We start from the raw sequence: 24,171 nt of genomic DNA on the forward strand, positions 1-24,171 counted from the left end.
TTTTTATTATGCAGTCATTAATTTTTATCGTCGCACATACAACTAATAAATTATTTGCTACCTAAGTTTTAAATTAGTGAAGAAATTTTTAGAACAAATACCGCAACGAAATCTGATTGTGATTTAAATCTAACTAAATTTTATTATAAATACAACTTACAGATAATTGCTATATCCAAATAAATATTTAATTGATCCGGAAGCGTGCGAGGCACTGCCCTAAGGCGTATTTCCGTCCTTATGTGCGGGATTAACCGGGAACAACACCCCAAGGTACGACCGGAATTTCTCCTCCTGCGAGCACGATCGTGAAGAAGGTTGACGAAGACTCTTTCAACACCCGATGACAAAAAGATCAAAGCCAAATAGATAAAAATAATAGATAGAAAAATATATGTCCTCCAATGTTTCTCTTTGCAATGTTTTATGTCATGAACAGTAGAAAGAGTACTATATAAAAGGGTGTGAATAGAACATTGGATACCCTAACATTCTACTCCAATAATTAATTCCATTTAATTCATGCTTTAATGTGAAATAAAGGAGGAATAAATTAAATTTAATCCATCCAATTAATTAACATAATAAAAGACAATAAATGAGAATAATTATAAAACTAAATGAGATTTGGAGATTTTGGATTTTACACCAACAATTCCCCACAAAATTCAAAATCACAAAATCAAAATTAAACAAATAAATAAATGAATCATCGGGTATTTATACTATGCAATAGGCGAGGTGTCTTTAAAAGACTTAACCCCACTTAGTGTAAATAGTTTCCATCAGAAGGAATCGGAGTGAATCAGGTCTTGAACTACGTTCCTTTGGCCCTGACTTCTACTACCACACACACAGTACAGAATTCTCCGTCGCGGGTCTGTGCGTTAATGGCCATGCACAGTACCTTGATTTTTCATAAGAGTTTCTATGTATAGCCCATTCACATAGCCGCGGCCACATACGGATACTCTTATATAGGTGGTTCCCTCTTGGGATGTTGATATAGAGTCCATCTCGCGAAAATCATCACCTTGAGATCCCATTAAAAAGCTCTACAGTCAATCTATACACTTAACAGAGCACTCTCACCATAGGCGATGGGATTGGAGCTAAAGACTCCTATTATAAAATTTATAGAAGTGCTCTTGGCCAACCCTGACAGCTTCGTTATTTAACACATGAACTTTATCAAGGATCTCTATCACAAGTTGGCGGTTCCACTGGCAGGAAGGCCTTTACCGGGCAGAGTCCCTCCCCTCGTTGACCCAGGACCTTAGTCCTATATTCAGGGCCGTTCGTAAAATAATCTGCAAATTTGTTTCAGATTGATAACAAAATCAAATAAAGTAATATTAATGAAAATAACCATCTATAAAATTTATGTCTCAAAAAAATATTTACCTGCCAATTTTAGAATTGCAAAATTCGTTTTCCAAGTGAACACTATGGATAAATCACTGAGGAGAGCCATTATATATCAAAATTATCAAACTGATAAAGAGTAATCCCCACAAGTTTTGCCGATATATCAAATTAAATCATGAGGTTAATCATGTTAATGGGTTTGGGGTTCAACAGGCAAATAGATGGCCTAATAATTTTTTAAATTTATCTCAATTAGATCTTTTCATTACAAATATAATGAAACAATATCGATCAACAAAAGATGATTACGATAAAGTAGCCCGTTGCTGTTGGTTAGCACGACTTTGTTCAAGACTGTGCTTTAAACATAACTGTTGGGTTTTCAAATCCAATATTGAAACATAACAGATGTGACAGTTAGGGGATAAATCAAGCTTTAAAGAAATCTACCTTTTTTTTTTTTTTTTAAGTCAAAACATAGTATAATGTATTTGCCACTAAAAAAAAACTTTCTTTACATGTAGTATTTTTTTTCAATCGTAGAACCGTCTATAAACAAATACTGTAGCATTATATATCATTTTTACCAAAGAATTTATGTAGCAAAACTCTAAAGATCAGCTAATATAATTATTTTTTACTTTATCAATTTTTTTTTTTTAAATATCACCATAATAAATTATAAATCTTAACAGTTAAATTAAATAATTATACAATACATGTTCAAGTGCTAATCTCCAGGAAAATTTATGTTTGATTGCCATTCATAGAAACTTACAAACAAAATTATATAATTATAAATTAACTAATTATAATACGGACATTAGCAGCCGTTAGATTTCAGATGCACAATCAAAAGTCGAGATCAGCCTTAGATTGTCTAGAAACAATACCGACGAATTTGATTGTGTATTTAAATCTAACTAAATTTTATTTAAATACAACTGTTACAGATAATTGGCTTTATCCAAATAAATACTTATTGATCTGAAGTAGTGCGGAGCACTAGCCTAGAGGCGTATTTCCTGTCCTTACGTGCTGGGGATTAACCGGGAACACACCCAACGGGTACGACGGAATCATACCTCTGCGATGCACGATGTGAAGAAGGTTGACGAAGACTCTTTCAACACCCGATGACAAAAAGATCAAAGCCAAATAGATAAAAATAATAGATAGAAAAATATATGTCCTCCAATGTTTCTCTTTGCAATGTTTTATGTCATGAACAGTAGAAAGAGTACTATATAAAAGGGTGTGAATAGAACATTGGATACCCCAACATTCTACTCCAATAATTAATTCCATTTAATTCATGCTTTAATATGAAATAAAGGAGGAATAAATTAAATTTAATCCATCCAATTAATTAACATAATAAAAGACAATAAATGAGAATAATTATAAAACTAAATGAGATTTGGAGATTTTGGATTTTACACCAACAGAAATCAGAAGCACAAAAAATAAGACTAATCAAAAGACATTCGAAATCAAAATAAATATTTTTTATACTGTAAAAAAATTCAACTACCAAATAACTAATCTAATAATATTCTTATATTATTATATAAACTAATTCTTAAAAATATTAATGTGTGGGGCCGACAACCCTCCAAAATAAGGAGAGGCTTTAGAGTTACCAATTCATACATATTTTGGGGACTAAAGTAAAAAACATACAAAGAAAAAATTATTAAATAGACGATGGTATGATAATTTCGATAATTTTAAAATATTTTTTAACGGTTTTTCTTTTCCACCTAAGTTTAAATACTAGGGCTGAGACACTCTGCCATTTCGTATGCTCCTTCCATCTTTCTACTGGCTTGGATACCCAGCGATTTGGTGGAGAGATATGACATATTCCAAATTATTTTTTTTATAATTACAGTTAATTTATTTGGTTTTATATAGTTAGGATTTATATTTAAAAATTTTATTACTTTTTCATATATGTAGTGAAAATGTTACCTTCAATACGGAAGAAAAAATATTTTTTTTTATTTGGAAGGTAATTAGGTAAGTAGACATTAATTTCTCTTAGATACTAAAATTATATTCTTCAACTACTGTAGTTGAAGCTATGCCCAGGTTGGGCGTAGTTTCATCGCCTGCCTTTGAGTCTCCTTCAACAATTTTAGTTATAGCAATTGGATTCTACTACATCAACCAAAATAATTTAATTGGCTCTACATGTAGTAGTTAAATTGATAGGACAAATACTAGTGTATCCTTTAAAAGGTTATAAATAACTGACATATCTTTTTAAATTTTATAAAAGTTTATAAATAATTGATATATCCCTTTAACTTTTAAAATAATTTTATATCTTATTCTGAATTTTTAATACGTTACAAAAATATCCTATGTTGACTTTCCATCAGTCATTCGTTAAAATTCTCTTTTCGTGATCAACGGGAATCACACTTTGAAAAGTAAAAATTATGTCAGATCTATAACCCACTTTGAGTTGTAATCCTACAACAACCCCAAATCAATGGTTAACTTTTCTTCATTTGTCTCATCACTTTTTTTTGTATTTATAAAAACTAAAGGGGTTAGTGAATCCTTTTTCTTTATTTACTAAAAACTAAAGGGGCTAGTGAATCCTTAATTAACATCCTTGGATAAGGGGTTGTAGTGATATTGTCACGCCCCGGGGTCTCTTTTTAGTTGTAAGTCAGCGAAAAAATATCCAAACTTTTTTTTTTGAAAACTTTGACTCAAAGAATGACAGAGCCGCCACAAATATAGAAAACTCACTAACCTCATGGACAGAGCCTCCCCTATATTTGTACGGCATCGCACGAGTACAAGTACAACCACAATCATTCACAACATAGCGTATATTTACATTTTCATAAGAAAACCTTTTAAAAATCGTTTCCCACTTAGAAACCTTTTCTATAAAGTGCTACTACGAGAGGTAGAAAACCATTTTCATAATTCATATGATAATAACAAAACAACATTATTTGACCTCACAAAACCATATATATCCAACATGAATAAAAGTCACTAAACCATAAACACTACAACAGAATTAGGTTATAGGGACACATGTTTGGGACACTTTTGAGTAAATGTCCCATTTATGCTAAAATTTAAAAAAACATCTACTAATGCCTAAAAATAAAGCCCAATCCAACCAAAAATAAAAGATTACTCTACTCAACCCACCACACCCAGTCCATTTGGCCCGATTACAAACAGAAAAGAAAAAAAAAAGAAAAATCAATTACCATCTTTTCTTCTCTCTTCACTCAATCTACTGAAATTCTAGACGAAGAGTCTTTCCTGTCGTCCTCCTCCGCCACCGCAGCCAACGAGATAGAATTTCGACGGTTGATAAATGCTTAAATAAGTTTTAGTAAATTAGCAGCACTCTTTTAGGTTATAGCGACACTCTTTAACTGTCACTATATACCTAGCGACCCCACATATAGCAACACTTTTTAAAAGTGCCGGTAATTTTAGCTAGCAGCACTTTTTTGACATGTACCTATATTTAAAAGTGTCGCTATAGACCGTTTTTGTTGTAGTGAAAGTATCTAAGTCATTTATTTATAGGAAGAGGGTAGGGTTATAACGAAATCAATCCAATGGAAAGTAATGGACATCATCAACGAATAACTCTGGGCACATCTAGCTAATATTGTCCTCACGCACCGTCCCAACACTCACCGCCCACATCACATGAAAAATGGTAGGGGGTGAGAACATATAAACATGTCTTCCCCTCCCAGTTGGTACCGCAAGCCGACGAAGGCGAAGAGTACTCACCGGTATAAGAAGAAATAACCAAAGTCATGAGTAGATATCACAAATGCAGTAGTAATAACACTGGAAGAAAAAAGAACAATAAGAGAACATATAACTAGCCGCTACTGTAAACTAAAACAGAATCAATCGGATGATCAGTCCCAAGAATACCCAATCCAGAAACGGCCATATTGCTTTGAAGACCTCAGGCTATCCCACTCCCGCTCCAGTAGGGATGTGACCCGAGCAAAAGGACCGTTGGAGTCTCCCTGGCATGTAACCTAGCAAGAGGGCTGCTGAGCTCACGGGTCGGATGTACGACCACTTTTTCAAAAAAAAACACCCTCCTGTGGTGGATCAGACCATCGGTGTACGTAAAATGTATATGAGCAGTGGCGATCGATGCAATATGCTCAATAGTCCACTGTCGGCAGATAGCAGAAGTAAAATCCAATAAAAGTAACCGACCAACCAGATCAACCTCTATCTCAAGGATAGAACAATATCACCGATTACAAAGTCAACTAACGTCAAATCATATCATGTATGAATACAAGTGTCACCGACTATGAAGTCAACTAATGTCAAATCATGTCCTGTATCAATACAAGTGTCACTGGCTGTAAAGTCAACTAATGTCAAATAATGTCCTGTATGAATACAAATGTCACCGACTATAACGTCAACTAATGTCAAATCATATTATGTATGAATACGAGTGTCACCGACAATGAAGTCAACTAATGTCAAATCACAGCATATATGAATACGAGTGTCACTGACTGTGAAGTCAACTAATGTCAAATCATGTCCTGTATGAATACAAGTATCACCGACTATAAAGCCAACTAATATCAAATCATATCCTGCATGAATACAAATGTTACCGACTATAAAGTCAACTAATGTCAAATCACAACATGTATGACCCAATCATCAGAAATATCACTCTACTACTAGATCATGACCATATGAAATAGGAATAACGGTAGAGTGACCAACTACGAAATCAAGTGATGTAAGAATGCTCAATCAATATCAAATAACAAAAGAAGATAATAAGAATAGAGATCACCGAGCAGCCACCACTTTACCGACTTCGGATCAAAATACCCACCTATATGAATATCACGCCTGTCTTCGACTGTGGAAGATCGTTAACTAGACCTACGAAGGGTCTACTGGGTTAGTATCGAACCCACATATAAGGAACACTAAACCCACAAGCCGACACATGATCCCACGGGAAACCGATTACCATAACTAATCGAAAGTCCCGAAAATCGCACCTGGACTCTACCGGGACCCACGAAGTGTCCCGAAACTCATCGACTCGTGCCACGAGTCACCCGCTGCCACAAAACACAATATTAAAGGTGTCCTAGCAGAAAACATCAAGTCTCACACCGAAATAATTATCGTCGGATAACCGTTCCAATCCGGGTTCCCGAAAGTGTCAATTTCGACACCGGAACCCATCATCGTTGACCCGTTGTCTTCGCGCTTTTTGAATGACATAAGTGACCAGCCAACCAGGCTCAGCGACAAAGTATAGTATACTTGAACATCGTCGGGAGGAATCCGAACCGAAACCGCGCTCCGTCGGCCAATTTCGTCGAAGAACGCACTGGAAATTGATATTCGATTTCTGCAAAGGCCTCGGATCTTGGACAATCAGTCCAGAGATCACCAGCCATCTACACATACTGCCCACAGCAGCCACAAAGTGCACAATTGCATAAAAGCCCCTACAAATACATAAAATCACATTATTTTTTGTGATTTACAAGGTTTTACAGCTCGATTCCGCAAACTGAGGGCTTTTGGGGTCAGTCGAGACACGTGCTGACAGGTCTTGACATGCCAGAGGTCGTGCTCATGGTTCGGAGCACAGCAGCTCACTTGGAGGGCGCGGGGGCGACCCAAAATTCAGAGAACTACGCACACTGAACTTAAATCACGCTTATTCCACAAACCAGGGACTCGCTAACCCCAAAGGAGATGAGCACGATGATCAGCATTGATCAAGGATCATCGTGCTCACTTCCGAAGGTATCGAGGTGGCCTCGGATCGCCGGAACAGTGCAAACAACCCCGAAACAATGCACAAATAGCAGTAAATTAGCTTACCGGCCAGGGGAGAGCTAGGGCACGGCCGGCGGCGGCTCGGCGGCGCGCAACAACCTCAGTCGAGGAGAAAGGGCCTTCTAGGGTTATGGCTGAGGGAAGTGGGCTCTAGGGTTAGGGTTTCCACCTTGAAAACCTATCTTTATATTATACCGACTTCGTGTGTACCTCCCTCCAATTGTGATATTTTTGCTGAGGTCCTGACGGCGTGTCTATGACAACCTCGTGCATCAGCCCGCTAAATTTCATAGAATTCTGCACATAAAATATAGGGGGTTTCGTGCGAAATGCGAAAACATCAATTCGACCCTTCCTCGGTAAGGGTGCGATATCTAGCGATCTGTCCGTTGGATTTCCGAACGGGTTGTGCCGACACGTTCAGCACGACCGAGACATCGAACCCACAATTTTGTTTCATTCAATTTGGTGGCCGATTCGCGGCGAAAGCCATCCTCTCTCTGATTCTCCAAAACCACACCTATATGTGTAAATAAATCAAACAAACCTCAAATTCAAATTCAAATTTGAATTTCCTACCACTGGTAGGTACCCGAACCATCCTCCACCCTACTCCAGGACACACGCACGGAGCACAAGAAGTTTTACAACACAAGAATAGCAAAGAACAACAACCCTCTTTGTGATAAAATCCAATTTTCTTGAAAATCGTGTGTCAAAACCAAAATCCGTTAGTGCCAATGGGTCCAAGATGATCGGACCATTAAAAACGAGCTATTGGATCATTATAAATGGAATCCGATACTCACCAAAAGCCATCACTATCTATTGGTCTCTCCGGAAAGTATAGCTTAAAATAATTGCCGCTAAAGTACAATTTGGTATTAGGTAATGGTAGCCATTCAATAATTGCCGCTAATAAATTGCCACTAAAACTCAATTTTGTTGTAGTGAATTATAATCTCATTATAATTAATTGATCCTTCATTTGTCTTAGATGCTTCACCACTTGCTCCATTGACTCAATTAGCTGCATGGACCCCTACCTTTCCCAGTTAATATCTTCCCAACTATACTCATTGATTTTCTCTTCTCCTAAGTGATACCCTTCCTCCCCTGGCAAGACTATTGATTTTTCCTCTACTTATTGGTTCTCTTCCACCCCTCCCAAGTGGTTGTTAATTTCCTTTCCCCACTCCATAGTTGTTTGGTTCACTGGCGGCCTCCCTCCTTGATTCACTATTGGTCTCCATCCATGATTCACTGGTAGTCTCTCTCCACTGTTACTACTCGTTCCCTCACCACATATTTTCTCAATCTCTAAATGCAATATTAGTGCAAGATTGAGTATTGTGTCCAAACTCTTCACACTTATTACATCTATACTTTTTTACCTCCTCTGTTAATTTTACTTTTTTGGGGCTAATCAACTGCCCTCTTTCTTACTTTTTTAGGTCTAATTAGTTGTTTTCTATATGGAAGTGACATTATAAGTTCAATTCCAATCTTATGCCACATTGAATAATGAGGTATAGGCATGATCATGTGGCTATATGCTCTAATATGAGTCTCGTTTTAGAAAATAATTATGAACAAACACCTCGGGATCTATCTTTTGTTTGTATATAGCAGAGAGAACATGTTTACATAGAATCCTAGTCACATCCCATTGTCTGTATTCACAAGTTGATACTGCTAAGTTAACAATATACTACCTTCCAGTGCAATGAACTTCATAAATAGTTTTTCTAGCCCATAGTGGCTCACAATTTTTAGCTTTTTCTCTTATTAACTTGTATACAAGCAAAGACAACATGTTTACGTAGAATCCTAGTCACATCCCATTATCTGCATTCACAAGTTGATATTGCTAAGTTAACAATGTACTGCCTTCCAGTACAATGAACTTCATAAATAGTTTGTCTAGCCGATAGTGGCTCACAATTGTTAGCCCTTTTTCTTTTTAACTTTGCTTGCACTTTAGAGCATAGTGTACCAGGTTGTTTTTTGATATATTGTCTCTTCACTTGAAATCTTGTCATCACTTTCCTTCTAATATTCTCCATCAAATCAATAATTGGTAGTTTATTTCTATCTAGTATTGCTCGATGCCTCACATATATTATTACATGAAAAGATCACACTTAATATCAGGTATGAAATGAGATTTTGTCTACTTTCTTAGCCTTTATAAGTGAATCATTTGCAGCTACATTTATATCCTTAATTTTCTACATGTTTTTTTTTCCAATCTTACATAATGTAAGATGTACCTACCTCCTAAAGTAAATCTTTCAATACTTTGCTTTTAAATTGTTCTTTGAAGTTATTGTATATATGGTGCACATAAAACCTATGGTCCACTCCTTGAAGTGGGCCATCAAAAACCTCTATCAGACCCAAACACATTTAGTAACAAAGTAAATAAAAGTTAGTAGACTACAATTAATTCATTACGTTAAATGGTAATTCATTATTGTGTTGAATGAAATATTTAACAAATAAGAACTAACTAACAAACTTCTTACCTTTCGTCTATCAAATATGAAAGTCCATTCATAAGCCTCTGCTGGTCCAATGGCTTGTAGCACATTAGTCAAAAATGAACTCCATGAATCCTTCAGTTCAGCTTCTACAACAATAGCCACAATTGAAAACATCTAGTTATTTCCATCTCTACCAATAGCACTAATAAGTTGTCTACCAAATGCTCCCTTTAGAAAACAGTCATACATACCAATGATAGGCCTACAGCCTTCCTTCAATTCTTTTATTTAAGAATCATATGATACAAAGATTTCTAAAACACTCGGACTAACTCAAGATGAGGCCTTTCCACTTGTGAAAAAGTGCTTCATGAATTCGATACCTTAATGATATTGTAATAATCTCACAATTTTATGTACTGCTCTCTTTATGATCCCTCTATAACCTCATTTGCCTTTCTTTTATATATTTGGTTCTAAGAGACATCAATACACAGCTCATTCCTCTCTATCTTCTTCATTGTTGATGTCCTTCATGTAGGATCATATCTTAATGCTCCAAACATTTACTTGCAATCCGTGATGAAGTAGCTTGATAGTTTTCGAATTGCCTACCACACTTTTACTCAGGCTACAAAGATTTATTTGAAAACATTCCTCATATGCATTCTAAGATGCATGCACCCTCCATTCGCTTTTTTTTCTATGATCGTGGTATATTTTTTACACTTCATAGTAAACTACATCACCATCATTATCGTAACAAAATGACAAAAAATAGATTAGAAAAATAATGTAAGAAAATAAAAGAAAAAAATACACTGAAATTTATGTGGTTTGGCTAGTAGCCTATGTCCGCTGATGAAAACGAAGTGAAGACTTTTATTAATGTTGAAAGTGGAGTACAAAGTTGATCTCTTTATGAAAAACACAGCACCAAATTCACGCAGAGTGGTATATGACAAGTGGCCAAGAACATAAAACCAAGAAACTAGTCTATATGGAAGAGCTCTAACATACAATCGAATAGGATTTCACGACCGCCTGGCTCGACTGTAACTTCACCATGTACGAACCTCTACTACAACTCCCAGCCTTACTCCAGAGCACATGACACCTTGGCTCTCTTAATTAATTTTCTAATGTGGATTTAAATAGAGCATGGCATCTTCTAATGATGTCGAAGCTCGTTTAGATAATGCACTTGTGTAGGAACCTACGTGATGCGATGGATAAAAATTTAAAGAAAAAAAATCATAGAATACAAAATGTGCAAAGAGATTTACTATTTACCAACCGAAAAAAAAGAGAGAAGAGGAGATTTACCATTTACGCGATGAAAGTCAGACGAATTTGAGTTCTCGATCTCGTCACGACGTCTATTGAGGCCTCGAAGTGCGTGGTGTCGAAGGCGATAGAGGCGAACCCTAAGGTTACGACGGTATTGCGGCAATCGAGAATAGAGATGTCGTTGATCTTAGTGATGTTCTGGTTTACCTTCTTCCAAGTGACATCGACGATGACAATCGCCTCTCAAAATGTGAGGAGCAATGGTGGAGGCAGTGGAGCTGTCATGGTGCTTCAACATTAGTAAGGGAGAATTATCGAAACCTTAGGGAGGGGAAAGATGTCACAGCCCGGGGTCCTTTTACAAGTCCTTTTCAAGAAAACACAAGCGGAAAATGTGTAATAAGTTTATTTTTTAAAACCCTTTGAGAATACTCCGAGACATGTACAGACCCGCCACATGGACAGAGGATCCCCCGTTCAAAAAGACAGAGTCTCCCCTATACATACACGGCATAGAACGAGCATACAAAAATCAACTACACCACAACAAAAAAGAATACCACTATAAACAAGGAGAAAATTGCAGAAACTGATATTTCAGATAAAAATTCAACAAATCTAATAACTCAAACTATCACTCTAATATCATGAATAATCAGTAGATACTAACTAAGAGTTATGCCAACAGAAACTAAACTAAAATAAGTACATCAATAAATAAGTCCATAAAAGTCCACGAGGGAAACAATCCAGGACCTTGCTATATGGAGCCGTCCTCACGCATCGTCCCGACCTTTATCGCCCGAGCTACCTGAAAAATAGTGGGGGGTGAGAACATGTAAACATGTCTTCCCCTCCAAGTGGATACCGCAAGCCGACGAAGGCAAGCTGTACACACCGGCAGACGGAAGAGATAACAACAGTAATAGCAAGTAGTCAGATATAACAACAAACAATAACTACCGATAGGCACAAAAGGAGCTACTACTGTACGACTAAATAGTAAAGAAATGAACAACTGGAATCGACAATCTCTATGATAAGAAACCGCTACTGTAAAGTAAAGATGGAGGAATGCCCATGCAGCAACTAAAAACTAATAGTACCAATATACCTAATCAACAGCTATATTGGTATAAAGACCTCAGGCTAGTGCCACACTGCTCTGAATGGCGTATAACCCTAGTATAAGCTCCTGAATGGCGTAAAGACCCATATTGGTGTAAAGACCTCAGGCTAGTGCTACACTGCTCTGAATGGCGTATAACCCTAGTATAAGCTCCTGAATGGCGTAAAGACCCATATTGGTGTAAAGACCTCATGCTAGTGCCACACTGCTCTAAATGGCATATAACCCCAGCATAAGCTCCTAGATCTGAAAGACATATAACCCTAGCATAAGCTCCTGGGTCTAAAAGGCATATAACCCTAGCATAAGCTCCTAGGTCTCACAAGTTGGCACTCACAACCACTTTTCTGAAAAAAAACACTCTCTTGCTGTGGATCAGATCATTAGTGTTCGTGAAATGCGTATGAGCTGTGGCGATCGATATTATATACTCAATGGCCAACGATGGCGAAAAGCTGGAAGAATGATCACAACCATGTCTGACCAAACCAGGTCAAATATTTTCGAAGGAATGTCACAATGTCACTGACCTATCAAGTCTATAAAGCCATGTCACCAAGTACAAAATGCCATCCATAATAAGGTCATGCAATGATAATCAGTCTCTGGAATGCTACTCTACTACTAGATCAAACGTGATACTGTAAAACGAAATAACCATAGAGTAGACTAACAAGAACCGAGTACTATGCAGGATACTCAACATATAATCATGATACCGTAAGACAAGGCAACCGTAGAGTAGATGTCATGCCCCGGGACCCGGCATAGGCCCACCCGGTGCGTGCTCAGACACGGCATATGTCAATAGATATAAGGCGTCTACACAATAGCGATAAGTGAACAAGAAATAGAGAGTATCTAGAGATATTAGAGTAAGTATACAGCTAAATTCTATCAACAAGTAGAATCAAAGGTAACTAAATCACTAAAGTAAAACATAGATTAATACATCATAAATCTCAAGATACATATAAGGGGTGGTCTCTACAAAAAGGTACAAATCTCTCAACCTCTCCTAAAAAGAAAAAAAAGAGAGGTGGACCACCTATCGACGAATCCCTCGCTAGCTAGCTCGAGGCGCTTCCTTTCCCGCGATCCCGAGCCTCACCCGGAGTGGAAGGCTCTAAAAGAAAACATAAAACAGAGGGCGTGAGAATTATAATTTATAGTTCCCAGTGAGCAATTACTAACCTGAGCAAAGTGCGCTACTAGGCCCAAAAAGAGAGCAGATATGAATAATTGAAAATAACTGCGGTAATGAAAGCATATAATGCAGTGCTATCTACTATGCTACAAGTATACATGATGTCAACATGGTGTACATCTATTCTATCATGATTCCAATATGCCAATACATAACAATTATACTCTATCATGGCTACCAAGTATACTATGATGCAACAAGTAATACTATCAAGTATACTACGTGTCCCAAAGTCCAATAATCCAACTACTCTATGCTATCAAGTAGTGATTGTCATAATATTGATTAATGTTCTCGTTCAATCTCATTTAGGACCTACACATGTGTAGTCCAGTTTGTGCCGCCTAGCTGCCTGTGGTAGCCCATCATTCCACGCTAAGAATGAGTCTGTCCCACACGACCCTACAGGCGTCTCGCCGCCTAGCTGCCCATGGTAGCTCATCATCCCACGCTGGAATGAGGCTGTCCTACGCGACCCTACAGGTGTCTCAATCCCGCACGCACGAACTGCGTCGCAAAGGCTAACTCCGGAGTGCCGGCTTGTAGGGAGCCACCCTCACAAGCATGTACGAATGAGCACAAATGGCAAGTAAGCATAGTCATCATCTCACGGATCTCATCATCATGTCTCTAACATGGAAATACTTACTAGCAACCCCAAGGGTCTAGTCCAATGTCCAATTGCGCAAGTGAAGGCTTAACCATTCATTAAGTTCGATGTCTCTATATGACATTATACCTCACTATGTCCAAATCCTGTTCCAACACTAATGTCACTTTATGACAATAGGTTTACCAAGTCCATTCATATTCTAAGCTCAATGCCGCTTTATGACATTAGCTTACTAAGTCCATACATATGCTGAGCCCAATGCCGCTTTATGACATTAGCTCATTCCTATGCTAAGCATGAGTTCTAAGCCCAAGAGTGCAATGTACTCATCATTTTCACTAAATGAAACATGATCCCAAACCAAGTATAAGAATGCTAACCATAGGCCCCAAGCCCAACATGAAAACTCTCTACTATATAGAGGTCCAATATGCATTTTCATTTTCATTGTATATAACATGTGCATTTTAAGTATTCTAAAATTCTCAAATATTCTATCTAACAAGAATATGCATGCATTTTCATTTTACGATAAGTAAGAACCATCATAGGGGAGATTTATCCTATTTTGGTGAGGCCAAACCCACCAAGTCCTTTCGAAACCCTTCATTTCGTCGAAGGAAGGTGCCCACAAGCCTTCTAGCTCCCTATAGGTTAGACTAGGAGTGTTATACGAACATTACGAATAACACATAGGTTAAATATTAACCAACTCAACAAAATGGCCAAAACTCACCTATAGTGTAGAAAATTCCTCTCAAGCTCCAAATGGGAGCTAGAACCCTTCCAATCCCACCTAGAGGAAGGTTCTAATCCAATCAATTGAGCTCCAAAAGCCCTAGATCAAAAATTTCCAAATTAAACCCTAATTTCACATTTCTAGGGTTTCCAAGCAAAAACTCATGAAACACAAGATCAAGAGAGGGGGAGTAAGAAACCAACCTCTTTAGAGCTCCCAAAGACCCAAGAGACCAGCTAGGGTTGATGTTCTCTCCTTCCACGAGCTCCAACCACGAGCTCAAGGGTTCTCCAATGGTGTAGGTTGCACCAAGAAGTAAAAGAGAGCAAAAAGGAAGGTTAAAACCTCAAAATTCCCTCATAAATCAAAGAAAATCAAAGAGGAGGGATAGAGGACTCCCTTATCTTCTCTTCCCTGCTTCCCAGCTCAGAGAACACCAAGGAGGGCGTGGGGTTATTTGTAGTAATGCTACAATTCCAAAAACACCCTTTAAAAACATCCAGATTGCAGTCTGGCAAAGTGTACCGGTACACGAAAAAGTGTACCTGTACAAAACCCCCGAACACACAAACCCGAGGCTCGGGTTGGCTGAAAATCACATTTGTATCGGTACAACCATCAAGGTATACCGGTACAAAACCTATTCCGGTACAACCATCAAGGTTGTACCGGTACACAGCCCTGCAAGATGCAACCCGAGAGCAGCCTAAGTCCTCCACTTTGGTGACCTTAGCGCTACTTTAAATATCTCAATTCTCAGGATACGAGCCATAGGTCGGAACACTGTCAACGATCCTCCAGAATATCTAAAAAAACTCGGAACACTGATCAAACACTCGAACCCCGCAATTTGCAAAAGTCCAGTATGTTACAGTAGATCAATGAATACTTAATGTCGTGCAAGATATTCAATATACGTGCATGATAACATAGGCAATCATAAGAGAGAAGAAAGGGAAGAGGTCACCGAGCGTATGCCTCTGAACCGACTTCGGATCGAAGTACCCACCTGTCACAATCGCGTCTAAATCCTGGACGTGCATGAAGTCAACCGGACTTACGATGGGTCCACCGAGTCAGATACAAACCCTTACTGACTCAACGAAAGAACTCACACAAATCCCACATCTCGAGACTCAGTTTTCCAATGATCGATCTCTGCAAACCGTCGGAAACGTCCCGAAATTGCACCGGGACGTCCCCGGGACCCATAGAAAGTTCAAGAAGGCACCGACTCGCGCCAGGAGTTAAACGCTACCCCGAAACACACACATTTGGGTGTTTCGACAGCAAACATTAAGTCCTACGCCAAAACGCTTATCGTCGGATAACTATTTCAATTCGGGTTTCCGTCAGCCACCCGACGTCTCTGGACACTTGATGCAGCTTAGATGACCAGCCAACAAGGCTCAGTGGTAAAAACCCAGTGCATCCTAGAGGCACGGGAAGAATCCTAAGCCAAAACCACATTCCATCAGCAGATTTCGCCGAAAAATTCACCGGAACCGATTTTCGGCCTCCGTGAGGGGTAACGAACCTTGGACAACTAGTCCAAGGGTCACCCACCACACATACACGCTGCGAACAGTAGCTACCCGCGCAACAATTGCGTAAAAACCCTACCACTAAATATTATTACATTTTATATTTAAAGTGGGAGGAAAAATGAGTCGTTACCGCGATCCGAGCATTCCCGAGGTCGACCGAGGGCACCAGTTGACAGCCCTCGATGAGGCAAAGGCCGTGCTTGCTGTCCGGAGCACAGCAAGCAATCGAGGAACACGCAGGAACAGCCCGAACTTTAGCGATCGAGGCGAAACGGGCACGATGGAGGTGAAAACCCAAGATCGAGTGCGAGATGAGCACTGCGATCAGGGCACTCTCAGGATCGCGGTACTCCCCACCTTTGAGGAGGTCTGGATGCGTCAAAACAGTGCGACGCTCGAAACCAGGGCAAAAACCGGCCAAGGAGAGGTTCGGATTCACTCCGGTTGGCAGGGGGCTCCGGCGGCTCCGGCGTCAAAATAGTGCGGCGGCGGCTGGGTGCGACCGGTAGGGAGGAGCCGGCGACGGGAGGCGGTCGGGGAGGCGGGCACTGATGCCCTAGCCGCAAGAAACCAAAGGTGAGCCTGGCTTGGCTTCTCTGGCAACAGCGGCCATGGGGTGGCACCCACCGGTGGCGGGGTCCCCAGGGGGCGCAAGGAGGGGAAGCGGGGCACCGGGAGATGGCGGTGGCGGCTGGAGAAACTCAGCCCACGCAGGCTCGAGCTCAAGCTCGGGTGGCTCTTTGGCGGTAGCAGGGGCCGACGACAACAGTCCTCAGGGATCAGAAGGAGGCGGCGGAAGGGGGCCCAGGGAGGCGGCAGTGGCGCGGAGGAAAGGTGGCTCCTCCAAGCCCGAGCCCACGAAAATGAGAGGTCTGGCGAGCGCGGTGGCCTCGACAGTGCATGAGGCCGTCGAAGATGAGTCGCCGGAGATGAGGCAGTGCAGGGAGGGCCCGAGGGAGTGGCACGGCTCTCCTTGCAAATCGAGTTCACAAGGAAGAAGAAAGGGAGAGAGTGAAAGAGAAAAAGATGAAGAGATGGAGAGGCTGAGGGGCTCCTCGTCGGCCGAGCAGTCGCCGATGCCGGTGAGGCATAGGGGGAAGGTGGCAGTCATGCTCGAAGCCTAGAACGTCTAGGGTTAGGGTTTCCCGCCTACAATTTCACACACACAGCCATATATATATGTATATTGTATATATGTATATAGAATTTGCATTTAGGCCCCTCCAAATTCATACAATTGGAGTGAAAACCCTGCCAACATGCAACATTTGCACAGTAGCACCATTCCGAGGAGTTTCAAACGATTTTATACATCAAATAACATCATTTCTCACAAAGAGATCCCTCGATAAAGTCTCTCTCTCTCTCTCAACTTTGAGTCTGTGTTGTTTTGCGCAGAAGTGTTAGAATTCTATGAGACCTATATCAGCGCGTTCCCCTCGGAGTATACATTATTTGAACCCATCCACTCTAAGAAACTCCAACATTTCACAAATAAAATGATAGCTTCTACTGGAAGTGCTCTATTTCTACAAATCGCTAATATTGCAATTTAACCCTCCAAACTCAAAATTCCTTTTCAATAATTCACCAGTGCGAATAATTCGCACAATTGTACCTACCCTTTGAGTTTCGTGCAGTTCGGTACATGAAATGTCGTACCTTTTCCATAAAAATCCAATTTCGCCAAAAGGCCAATATGTGATGAGAGCTTATTTCTTGAGAACCATGCATCGAACGTAAACTCTACCTGCGCCATTGGATCCGGCATAGTCAGATCGTTGAAAATGAGCTATTGGATCACTAGAAACGGAGTCCAGTATGCGACAGAAGCCATCTACACTCAACAACCCATCCCGAAAATGCGAGTTACTATTCACTTTAAGTGAAAAGTAATAATCGCATAAAATTCTTATTTTAAATTATTTTTTGCTGAAGTTTGACAGATAGTTTTAAAATTAAAATACACATGATAACATCTAAACGAATGTCAAATCTTCATAGGAGAAAATCTCAATCCTCACAAAAGGGAATTGGGGAGGCTGGGGGATAGAGCAGTTGGTGATAGTATTGGCATCATCACTGTCCTTGTCGAGGGCACGTAAGACGAGGTGAAGGCGGCAGTCGAAAGGTTCCGAGTAGGGAAAGAAAGAGGGAAGGAGAGGGTGGAAGGAATGAAGGGGTGGAACAATAGAATGGAGAAGAAGGTTGAGCCATTAAGCAAATAAAAAATATTAATTGGAGAAAAAAGATGAAACAACAAGAAAAAAAGTGAAAATTGAAAAAATATTAATTGGGTAGGAAAGATGAAAGAGTTGGGAAAGAAGAGAAAATAGAAAAAATATTAGTTGGGGAGGATTAGCACTATAGTCCTTCCTACTATTTATACCTTAATTCTCACGAATTATTGACACTGTTTTGCAAACTATAAATGTAACATCATATATACATTTTTGTTCCAATGCTATAATTTAATAGTTTTGTATTGATAGCTTAGTGACTTTATTGTAATATACCGAAATTTTCGGTTTACAATGCTAACTTTGATCTGGGTGAGCAAAGAGAAGTTTGAGTTGGATGTGCATTATTCCAGAGTAATTTTGGATGCGTGGGAATAACTTCTGGAGGTATTTGAGTGTTTCGGTGCAAATCGAGCGCGAAACGAAATCAAAAGAGAAGTTCTGAAAGCAAGGCTAGCTTTGATCAAATTGATCAAAATAATGCTAAAATATAAATTAGTTAGTCCCCAAGTTAAATTGGTGTTGTGGTCATAGTTAGTGGCATGTGTTGAAAGTGTTTAGAGGTGCTAGAATGAAGTTGACGCGAGAAAATGACTTGGTAGTAATGCTGCCAAGTGCAGATTTTGTACTAAAAAGCTGCAGGGACTAATCTGCAAAAGCAGAATTTTTATTTTTTAGGGGGTTTAAGTGCAATAGCTGCTGCTGCTGCTACTGCTACTGCTAAATGCTTCTGCTACTGCTGATTGCAGCTGCTACTGCTACTGCTGCTGCTAAAAATTGCTGCTGCTGCCAGCTGCTGTCAAGTGCAGAGACTGTTTTGTAAACTGCAGGGACTGTTTTGTAAAAACTGCAAATTCAGCTTTGTGGAGGGGTTTATTTGAAGTTGTTTGAATTTATCTATTGACCCAGCACCCTCCACCAGCTGTACGTACAGGGAATCTCATCTCCTCAGCCTTTCTTCTTATCTCTTTTTTTCTCTCTCTAGAATCTGCCATAGGTGGTTTTGAAGGAGCTTCTTAGTGGAGTCGATACTTTGAGCTGAAAGGAAGGCTTTTGAGCAGGAAATTGGTTGTTGGAGAGGAAAACCAAGGTAAGGTTGATGTAAATTTTGGTTTCGGGTTAGATTAATTACTTTAGAAAGGGATCTAAGTTATGAATTTTGGGTTGTTAATGATTTAGTTACCATGAATGGACCTAGAAGTATACTATGGACAGCATGTGTATACTACAAGGCTGTTACTTGCTAGGTTTTGTTGTGTTTAATATAAAGAAGTAGGAAATCTGAAGTAGATGAGTCCCAATTCCTGGTTAGAGTTGAATTTTTTGCCTTAGGAAGAATCTAATTTGGAATTCCATGGTTGTTAAAGCTTGTAAAAGCTTAGAAACTGCATCATGGACAGCCTACATGAGAGGTATTGACTAGAGATGGAACTTGATGAGAACTTATGCTATTCCTAGTTTGAGGGTTATGTATTTACATTCTAAAGAGGTATAAGTTGCAGATTTGAACATTGGAACCCCTAAAACCATGAAGAAGCTTAGGGAACTTTGTATTGGCAGCATATATGTATATATATATATATACATGTGAATAGTTTGTTAGGATAAAATCTGAGGTAGATTAATCCTAAATCCTGGTTAGGAGTGATGCTATTTACTTGTAAAGGAATGGAACAATAGATTTATTGATTGCTAGAGTTTCTAGTTGCTATGAAACCTAAGAGATAAGCTTAATGTCAAGCTATGTATTGAGTAATATACATATGAGCTGCTGATTAAAAGTGAAACCAGAGATAAATTGATCATGTGCCCTGGTTTGAATGATGTTAGTTACTCAATAAACAGGTTGAACAAAGGCTTTTCTTGAGTACTAGTAATTGTGGTTTCCATGAAAGTTTAGAAAGATCATATGTTGACAATATATATGTGAAATTGGGTTATATATGTGCAAATTGTAGGAATGATGTTATAGTTTGGGTTTGATATTTTGTATTCCTTTGTGAAGGAAAGTTCGACGTGTTCGGAAGCTCGAATTGACATTCCGACGGACCTACGATGTGCTAATTAGGAAAAGCCTTGTTTTGCTTGCGTTTGCGTTGAGTCACGAGGAATAGGCGCTTGTAAATTTTGAAGCTCTAGTTCTAGCATTTTGGCATCCCTATAAGGTGGGTGGTGCTATCCGGAATCTTCGAATCCCTCTTTATGTCTATGTTGCCTTGTTGAGCATACATATATATGAATTATATTGTATTCATGCATTATAGGGGAAAGGTCATTATGTGAATATGAATTGAGTAATTGAGCATGTTCAATGTAAAGAACTTATGGACAATAGATTACGAACATAGAAAACCCTATGAATGTGTGAATTGGTAATGGACTATGACGATAGTAAACTTGGTGACATTATAACTAGAGGAATTGGTTAGCATCGGGATTTGGAACTGTAAACCTAGCATAAAGAGCTAGTTAAAGTTTAAAGTGTGGCATTATTAGTCGGTGGATTCTCTATATGAGGATTAGATCATACTCACATTAGTCTAATGCTCGAGGAAGGTCGCTCCTCCTTGGGCAATGAGCTCCGAAGTGGTCATCAACTGGGTTGGGAGCAGGAGTCTCCCCAGTAGACTGTCCCGTCGGGATGTAGCTTGCATATCCCTAATAGTAGGGATTTAATTGGTGAGTTGCAGTTAATTATAGGGTTAACTGAATTGATTGGGTAATGGTATTGGTATTAAAAGCATGCATGCATAAACTCCATGAGTTATATATTGTTCTTTCCAGCTTTGTACAGGCATTGTAGTAGTTACATGATATAGTTGGTTACTATCTGTTCTCTTTTATTGCCTACATATGCCTGATTAGACCTAGTAGGTGAGTCGACGAGATCGACGGCCGAACCTACTTGGAACTTTTAGTAGTTCTCACACTACTAACCATGCAGGTCCTAGAGCGAGCAGAGCGGTCGAGGATCGCGGCAAGGGCGTTGCACCTTAGTTAGTGGACTCCCGAGTATAGCTATGTACCATTTTTGGCTTTCATCTGATATATATGATGAAAAGGAAATCATGTAAAAATGTTGTACGAAATGAGCATGTAATATGTCGTAAGTAACTGAATGTAATAGTATCCAGCTTTTGTATTTTGTTTAAAGTTTTCAAGATACAGTTAATACATGTTTAGTTAGCTTACTTTCACTTGTGATGATTGCTTGCCTTCGTGCAAGCCATGTATATTGAAGTGTTATCCTGTGTTATTTCTTTCTTTATACATGTAATTGTAATTGTTGAGCCTTGGGCGGACAAGGGAGGTGCTGTCCGTTCGGCGTCTGTGCACGGGCCCGGATCGATCAAATTGGCGATAGCGGGACGTGACACTTTATTGTACTATGGTATCATTTTTTTATTGATTTTTGTCAACTTGAACTAATATATAATATTGTAGGCACTTTACTGCAAAAGGAAATTGAGCAAATTAGTAAAAGAACATTTTAAGTCATTTGAATGAAGCAAGAAAAACAATAATTTATGATTTACGACATATATTGCTCTATTATATTATTTTCTTTTGTAACACTCCAATAGTCCTATATTGGATTGAAAAGGATTCACATGTTAGGTATGTAAAGATTAAGCACTCTTATACTAGTAACTAGAGCTTACAGTTTTGGGTTTGTAGTTTGAGTTTAATAAGTTGGAAATGCTAGTGGATTGAGTTATTATACGATCCTTCCTTTGAATGATACTAGTTAAACAAGGGTTGCAAATAGTTCGTGGACAAACATATGGATGCCCAACATCAACTAGGACTTGACATATGTTACTTTGTTCAAACACAACACCTTTCCTTTGAGGGTACTTTGAAAACTATAGTTTTGGTGCGTTCCTAGGAAAACATGTGGATGTCCAACCCTAGCTAGGACTTTTCTAACTAGTAAAAGCATAGCAATAACTCCAATATTTTGTGGGTTGTGTTATCTATTTTCCATGTTGTAGATAAAGTTTAATCAATTAAGATTCGACATACTCACTATGATGGATTGAGCCAACAAGCTCAAATACGGATTCCATGCATGATATATAACTAACCCACTTTGTAAATGGCCATCATGTCCGCCATCTCATACTACCACTTGCCTCACTATTTGATTGCACTACTTTGATTAGGTTAAACCTTTGGTTAATGAGTTTTGCCCAATTATCTTTATGAAATCTCAACTTTTAAACCTAAAAAAGCTTGTTTTAGAGTAGGTTGTAAATTTGGGTCCAAGCTCATCTCAAAGGTTAATTGATAGGTGCCCAACATTAAATACGCTTGCTATGAAAAATGTTTAGTAAGTAGTAAAAAGGATAGATCAAGATTTATTACAACACTCAAATCAAGACAAACATCATCAATTACCATTATTGTCGCAATTTGATGCTTCGCTTGATAGCTATAAACCTTAGAAGGTTTATTTATAAAGGTGTAGATTTGGTACATAACATGTATAGCATAAGTTGTTTGCTGTTGATAAAAATTGTAAGGCTATAATTCAAAAAAATTGTCAAAATTAACTAGACTAGATGAAAGTTGGATTGTTAGCACTTTTGGTCATAATGTTTGTAGGATATTGTTGGCTTTTTATGCCATTCAGTAATTAGTGATAAAAAATTGGCATTTAGACATTTTATAGGTTTTGGCTTCTATATATTGTTTGCAAATTTGAAGTCGAAAATGTACCAAATTCCTTCTAGTGCGTTAACATCAAGCAGACTATGTCCTTGCAATCACTTTTCCGTCTTCACTATATCTATTGAGAAAGAAAGATAGAATCTAGAATTCTCATACTTTCCTAGAAGTACTATAATTTGACAAATTATCCATATTATTGAATGTGACAATTTGGCAAAAAGTGGTCATCTCTTGTTGACTTTTTAGTGAAGACCATGCAGTCTTGCCTAACTATTTGAGTCTGTACATATGACATTATTTGTGGTCTCTCTCTCCCTATCCGTTCCCCCCTCTCTTTCTCTTTCTCTCTCTTTCCATTTCTTCTCAATTGGTTGGGTAATTACAAAGTATGCAAATTTTGGACTTACATTCTAACTTAATAAAGGTAGAGCGAAGAAAAAAGGTCATTGTAAAGTAGGATATAATCTATATGATATAAATTATGTACAAGTTAGATTTTGGTGTTCTGTGCCAGAGGAAAAGTTAAATTCTTTCTAAACTTTTAATTTACAAATAATACATAGAAGCCAAAACCTATAATATAGCAAAGGAACTAATAATGGAAAACCGATAATATCCTACAAATATTTTGACCAAAACGCGCTATGAATCCATCTTTCATTTGCTACAAATAAATATTGACAAGTTTTTTGAATTCTAGGTTTGCAATCTTTATCGACAACATGCAAGTCATGCCAGGCATTTTTATGCAACCAATTCACAACTTCATAGATTAATATCCTATGATTATCGCTAATAAGCAAAGTATCAAATTGTAATAATAATGACAAATTTACAACTGACAAATGAAGCATCAAATTGTGATAATAATTGCAATTGATGATACTTAATTGATTAGAATGTCCTAGTAAAATTTTATCTGTCTATACTTTTCTTGACTCAGTAAACATTCCAATAAGAGAGTAGTCAATATTGGATACCTGTCAATTAACCTTTTGAATAAGCTCAGATCCAAGAACACAATATGC

The 24,171-nt window shown here is 38.6% G+C and overlaps 1 protein-coding gene and 1 long non-coding RNA gene across 3 annotated transcripts; both read left to right on the top strand.

Annotated features, from left to right (window-relative positions):
- On the top strand, positions 16,841–17,353 carry LOC109708809 (heterogeneous nuclear ribonucleoprotein L-like). The gene has a single exon (XM_020230645.1). The coding sequence runs from the start codon at positions 16,841–16,843 to the stop codon at positions 17,351–17,353; it is 513 nt and encodes a 170-aa protein (XP_020086234.1).
- On the top strand, positions 19,372–21,660 carry LOC109709336. 2 transcript variants are annotated; one of them, XR_002216067.1, is made up of 3 exons: positions 19,372–19,559; positions 20,475–20,634; positions 21,414–21,660. It is a non-coding gene; the product is annotated as an uncharacterized LOC109709336 (long non-coding RNA). The 2 variants fall into 2 exon arrangements; XR_002216068.1 differs by lacking the exon at positions 20,475–20,634 and having other exon boundaries at positions 19,373–19,559.

The sequence above is a fragment of the Ananas comosus genome, linkage group 4 (assembly GCF_001540865.1).
Source record: "Ananas comosus cultivar F153 linkage group 4, ASM154086v1, whole genome shotgun sequence".
Classification (NCBI taxonomy): Eukaryota; Viridiplantae; Streptophyta; class Magnoliopsida; order Poales; family Bromeliaceae; genus Ananas; species Ananas comosus.

What these genes read in the sequence shown, in the direction of transcription:
- LOC109708809 (XM_020230645.1), top strand. Translation starts at nt 16,841, where the DNA reads ATGGGGTGGCACCCACCGGTGGCGGGGTCCCCAGGGGGCGCAAGGAGG.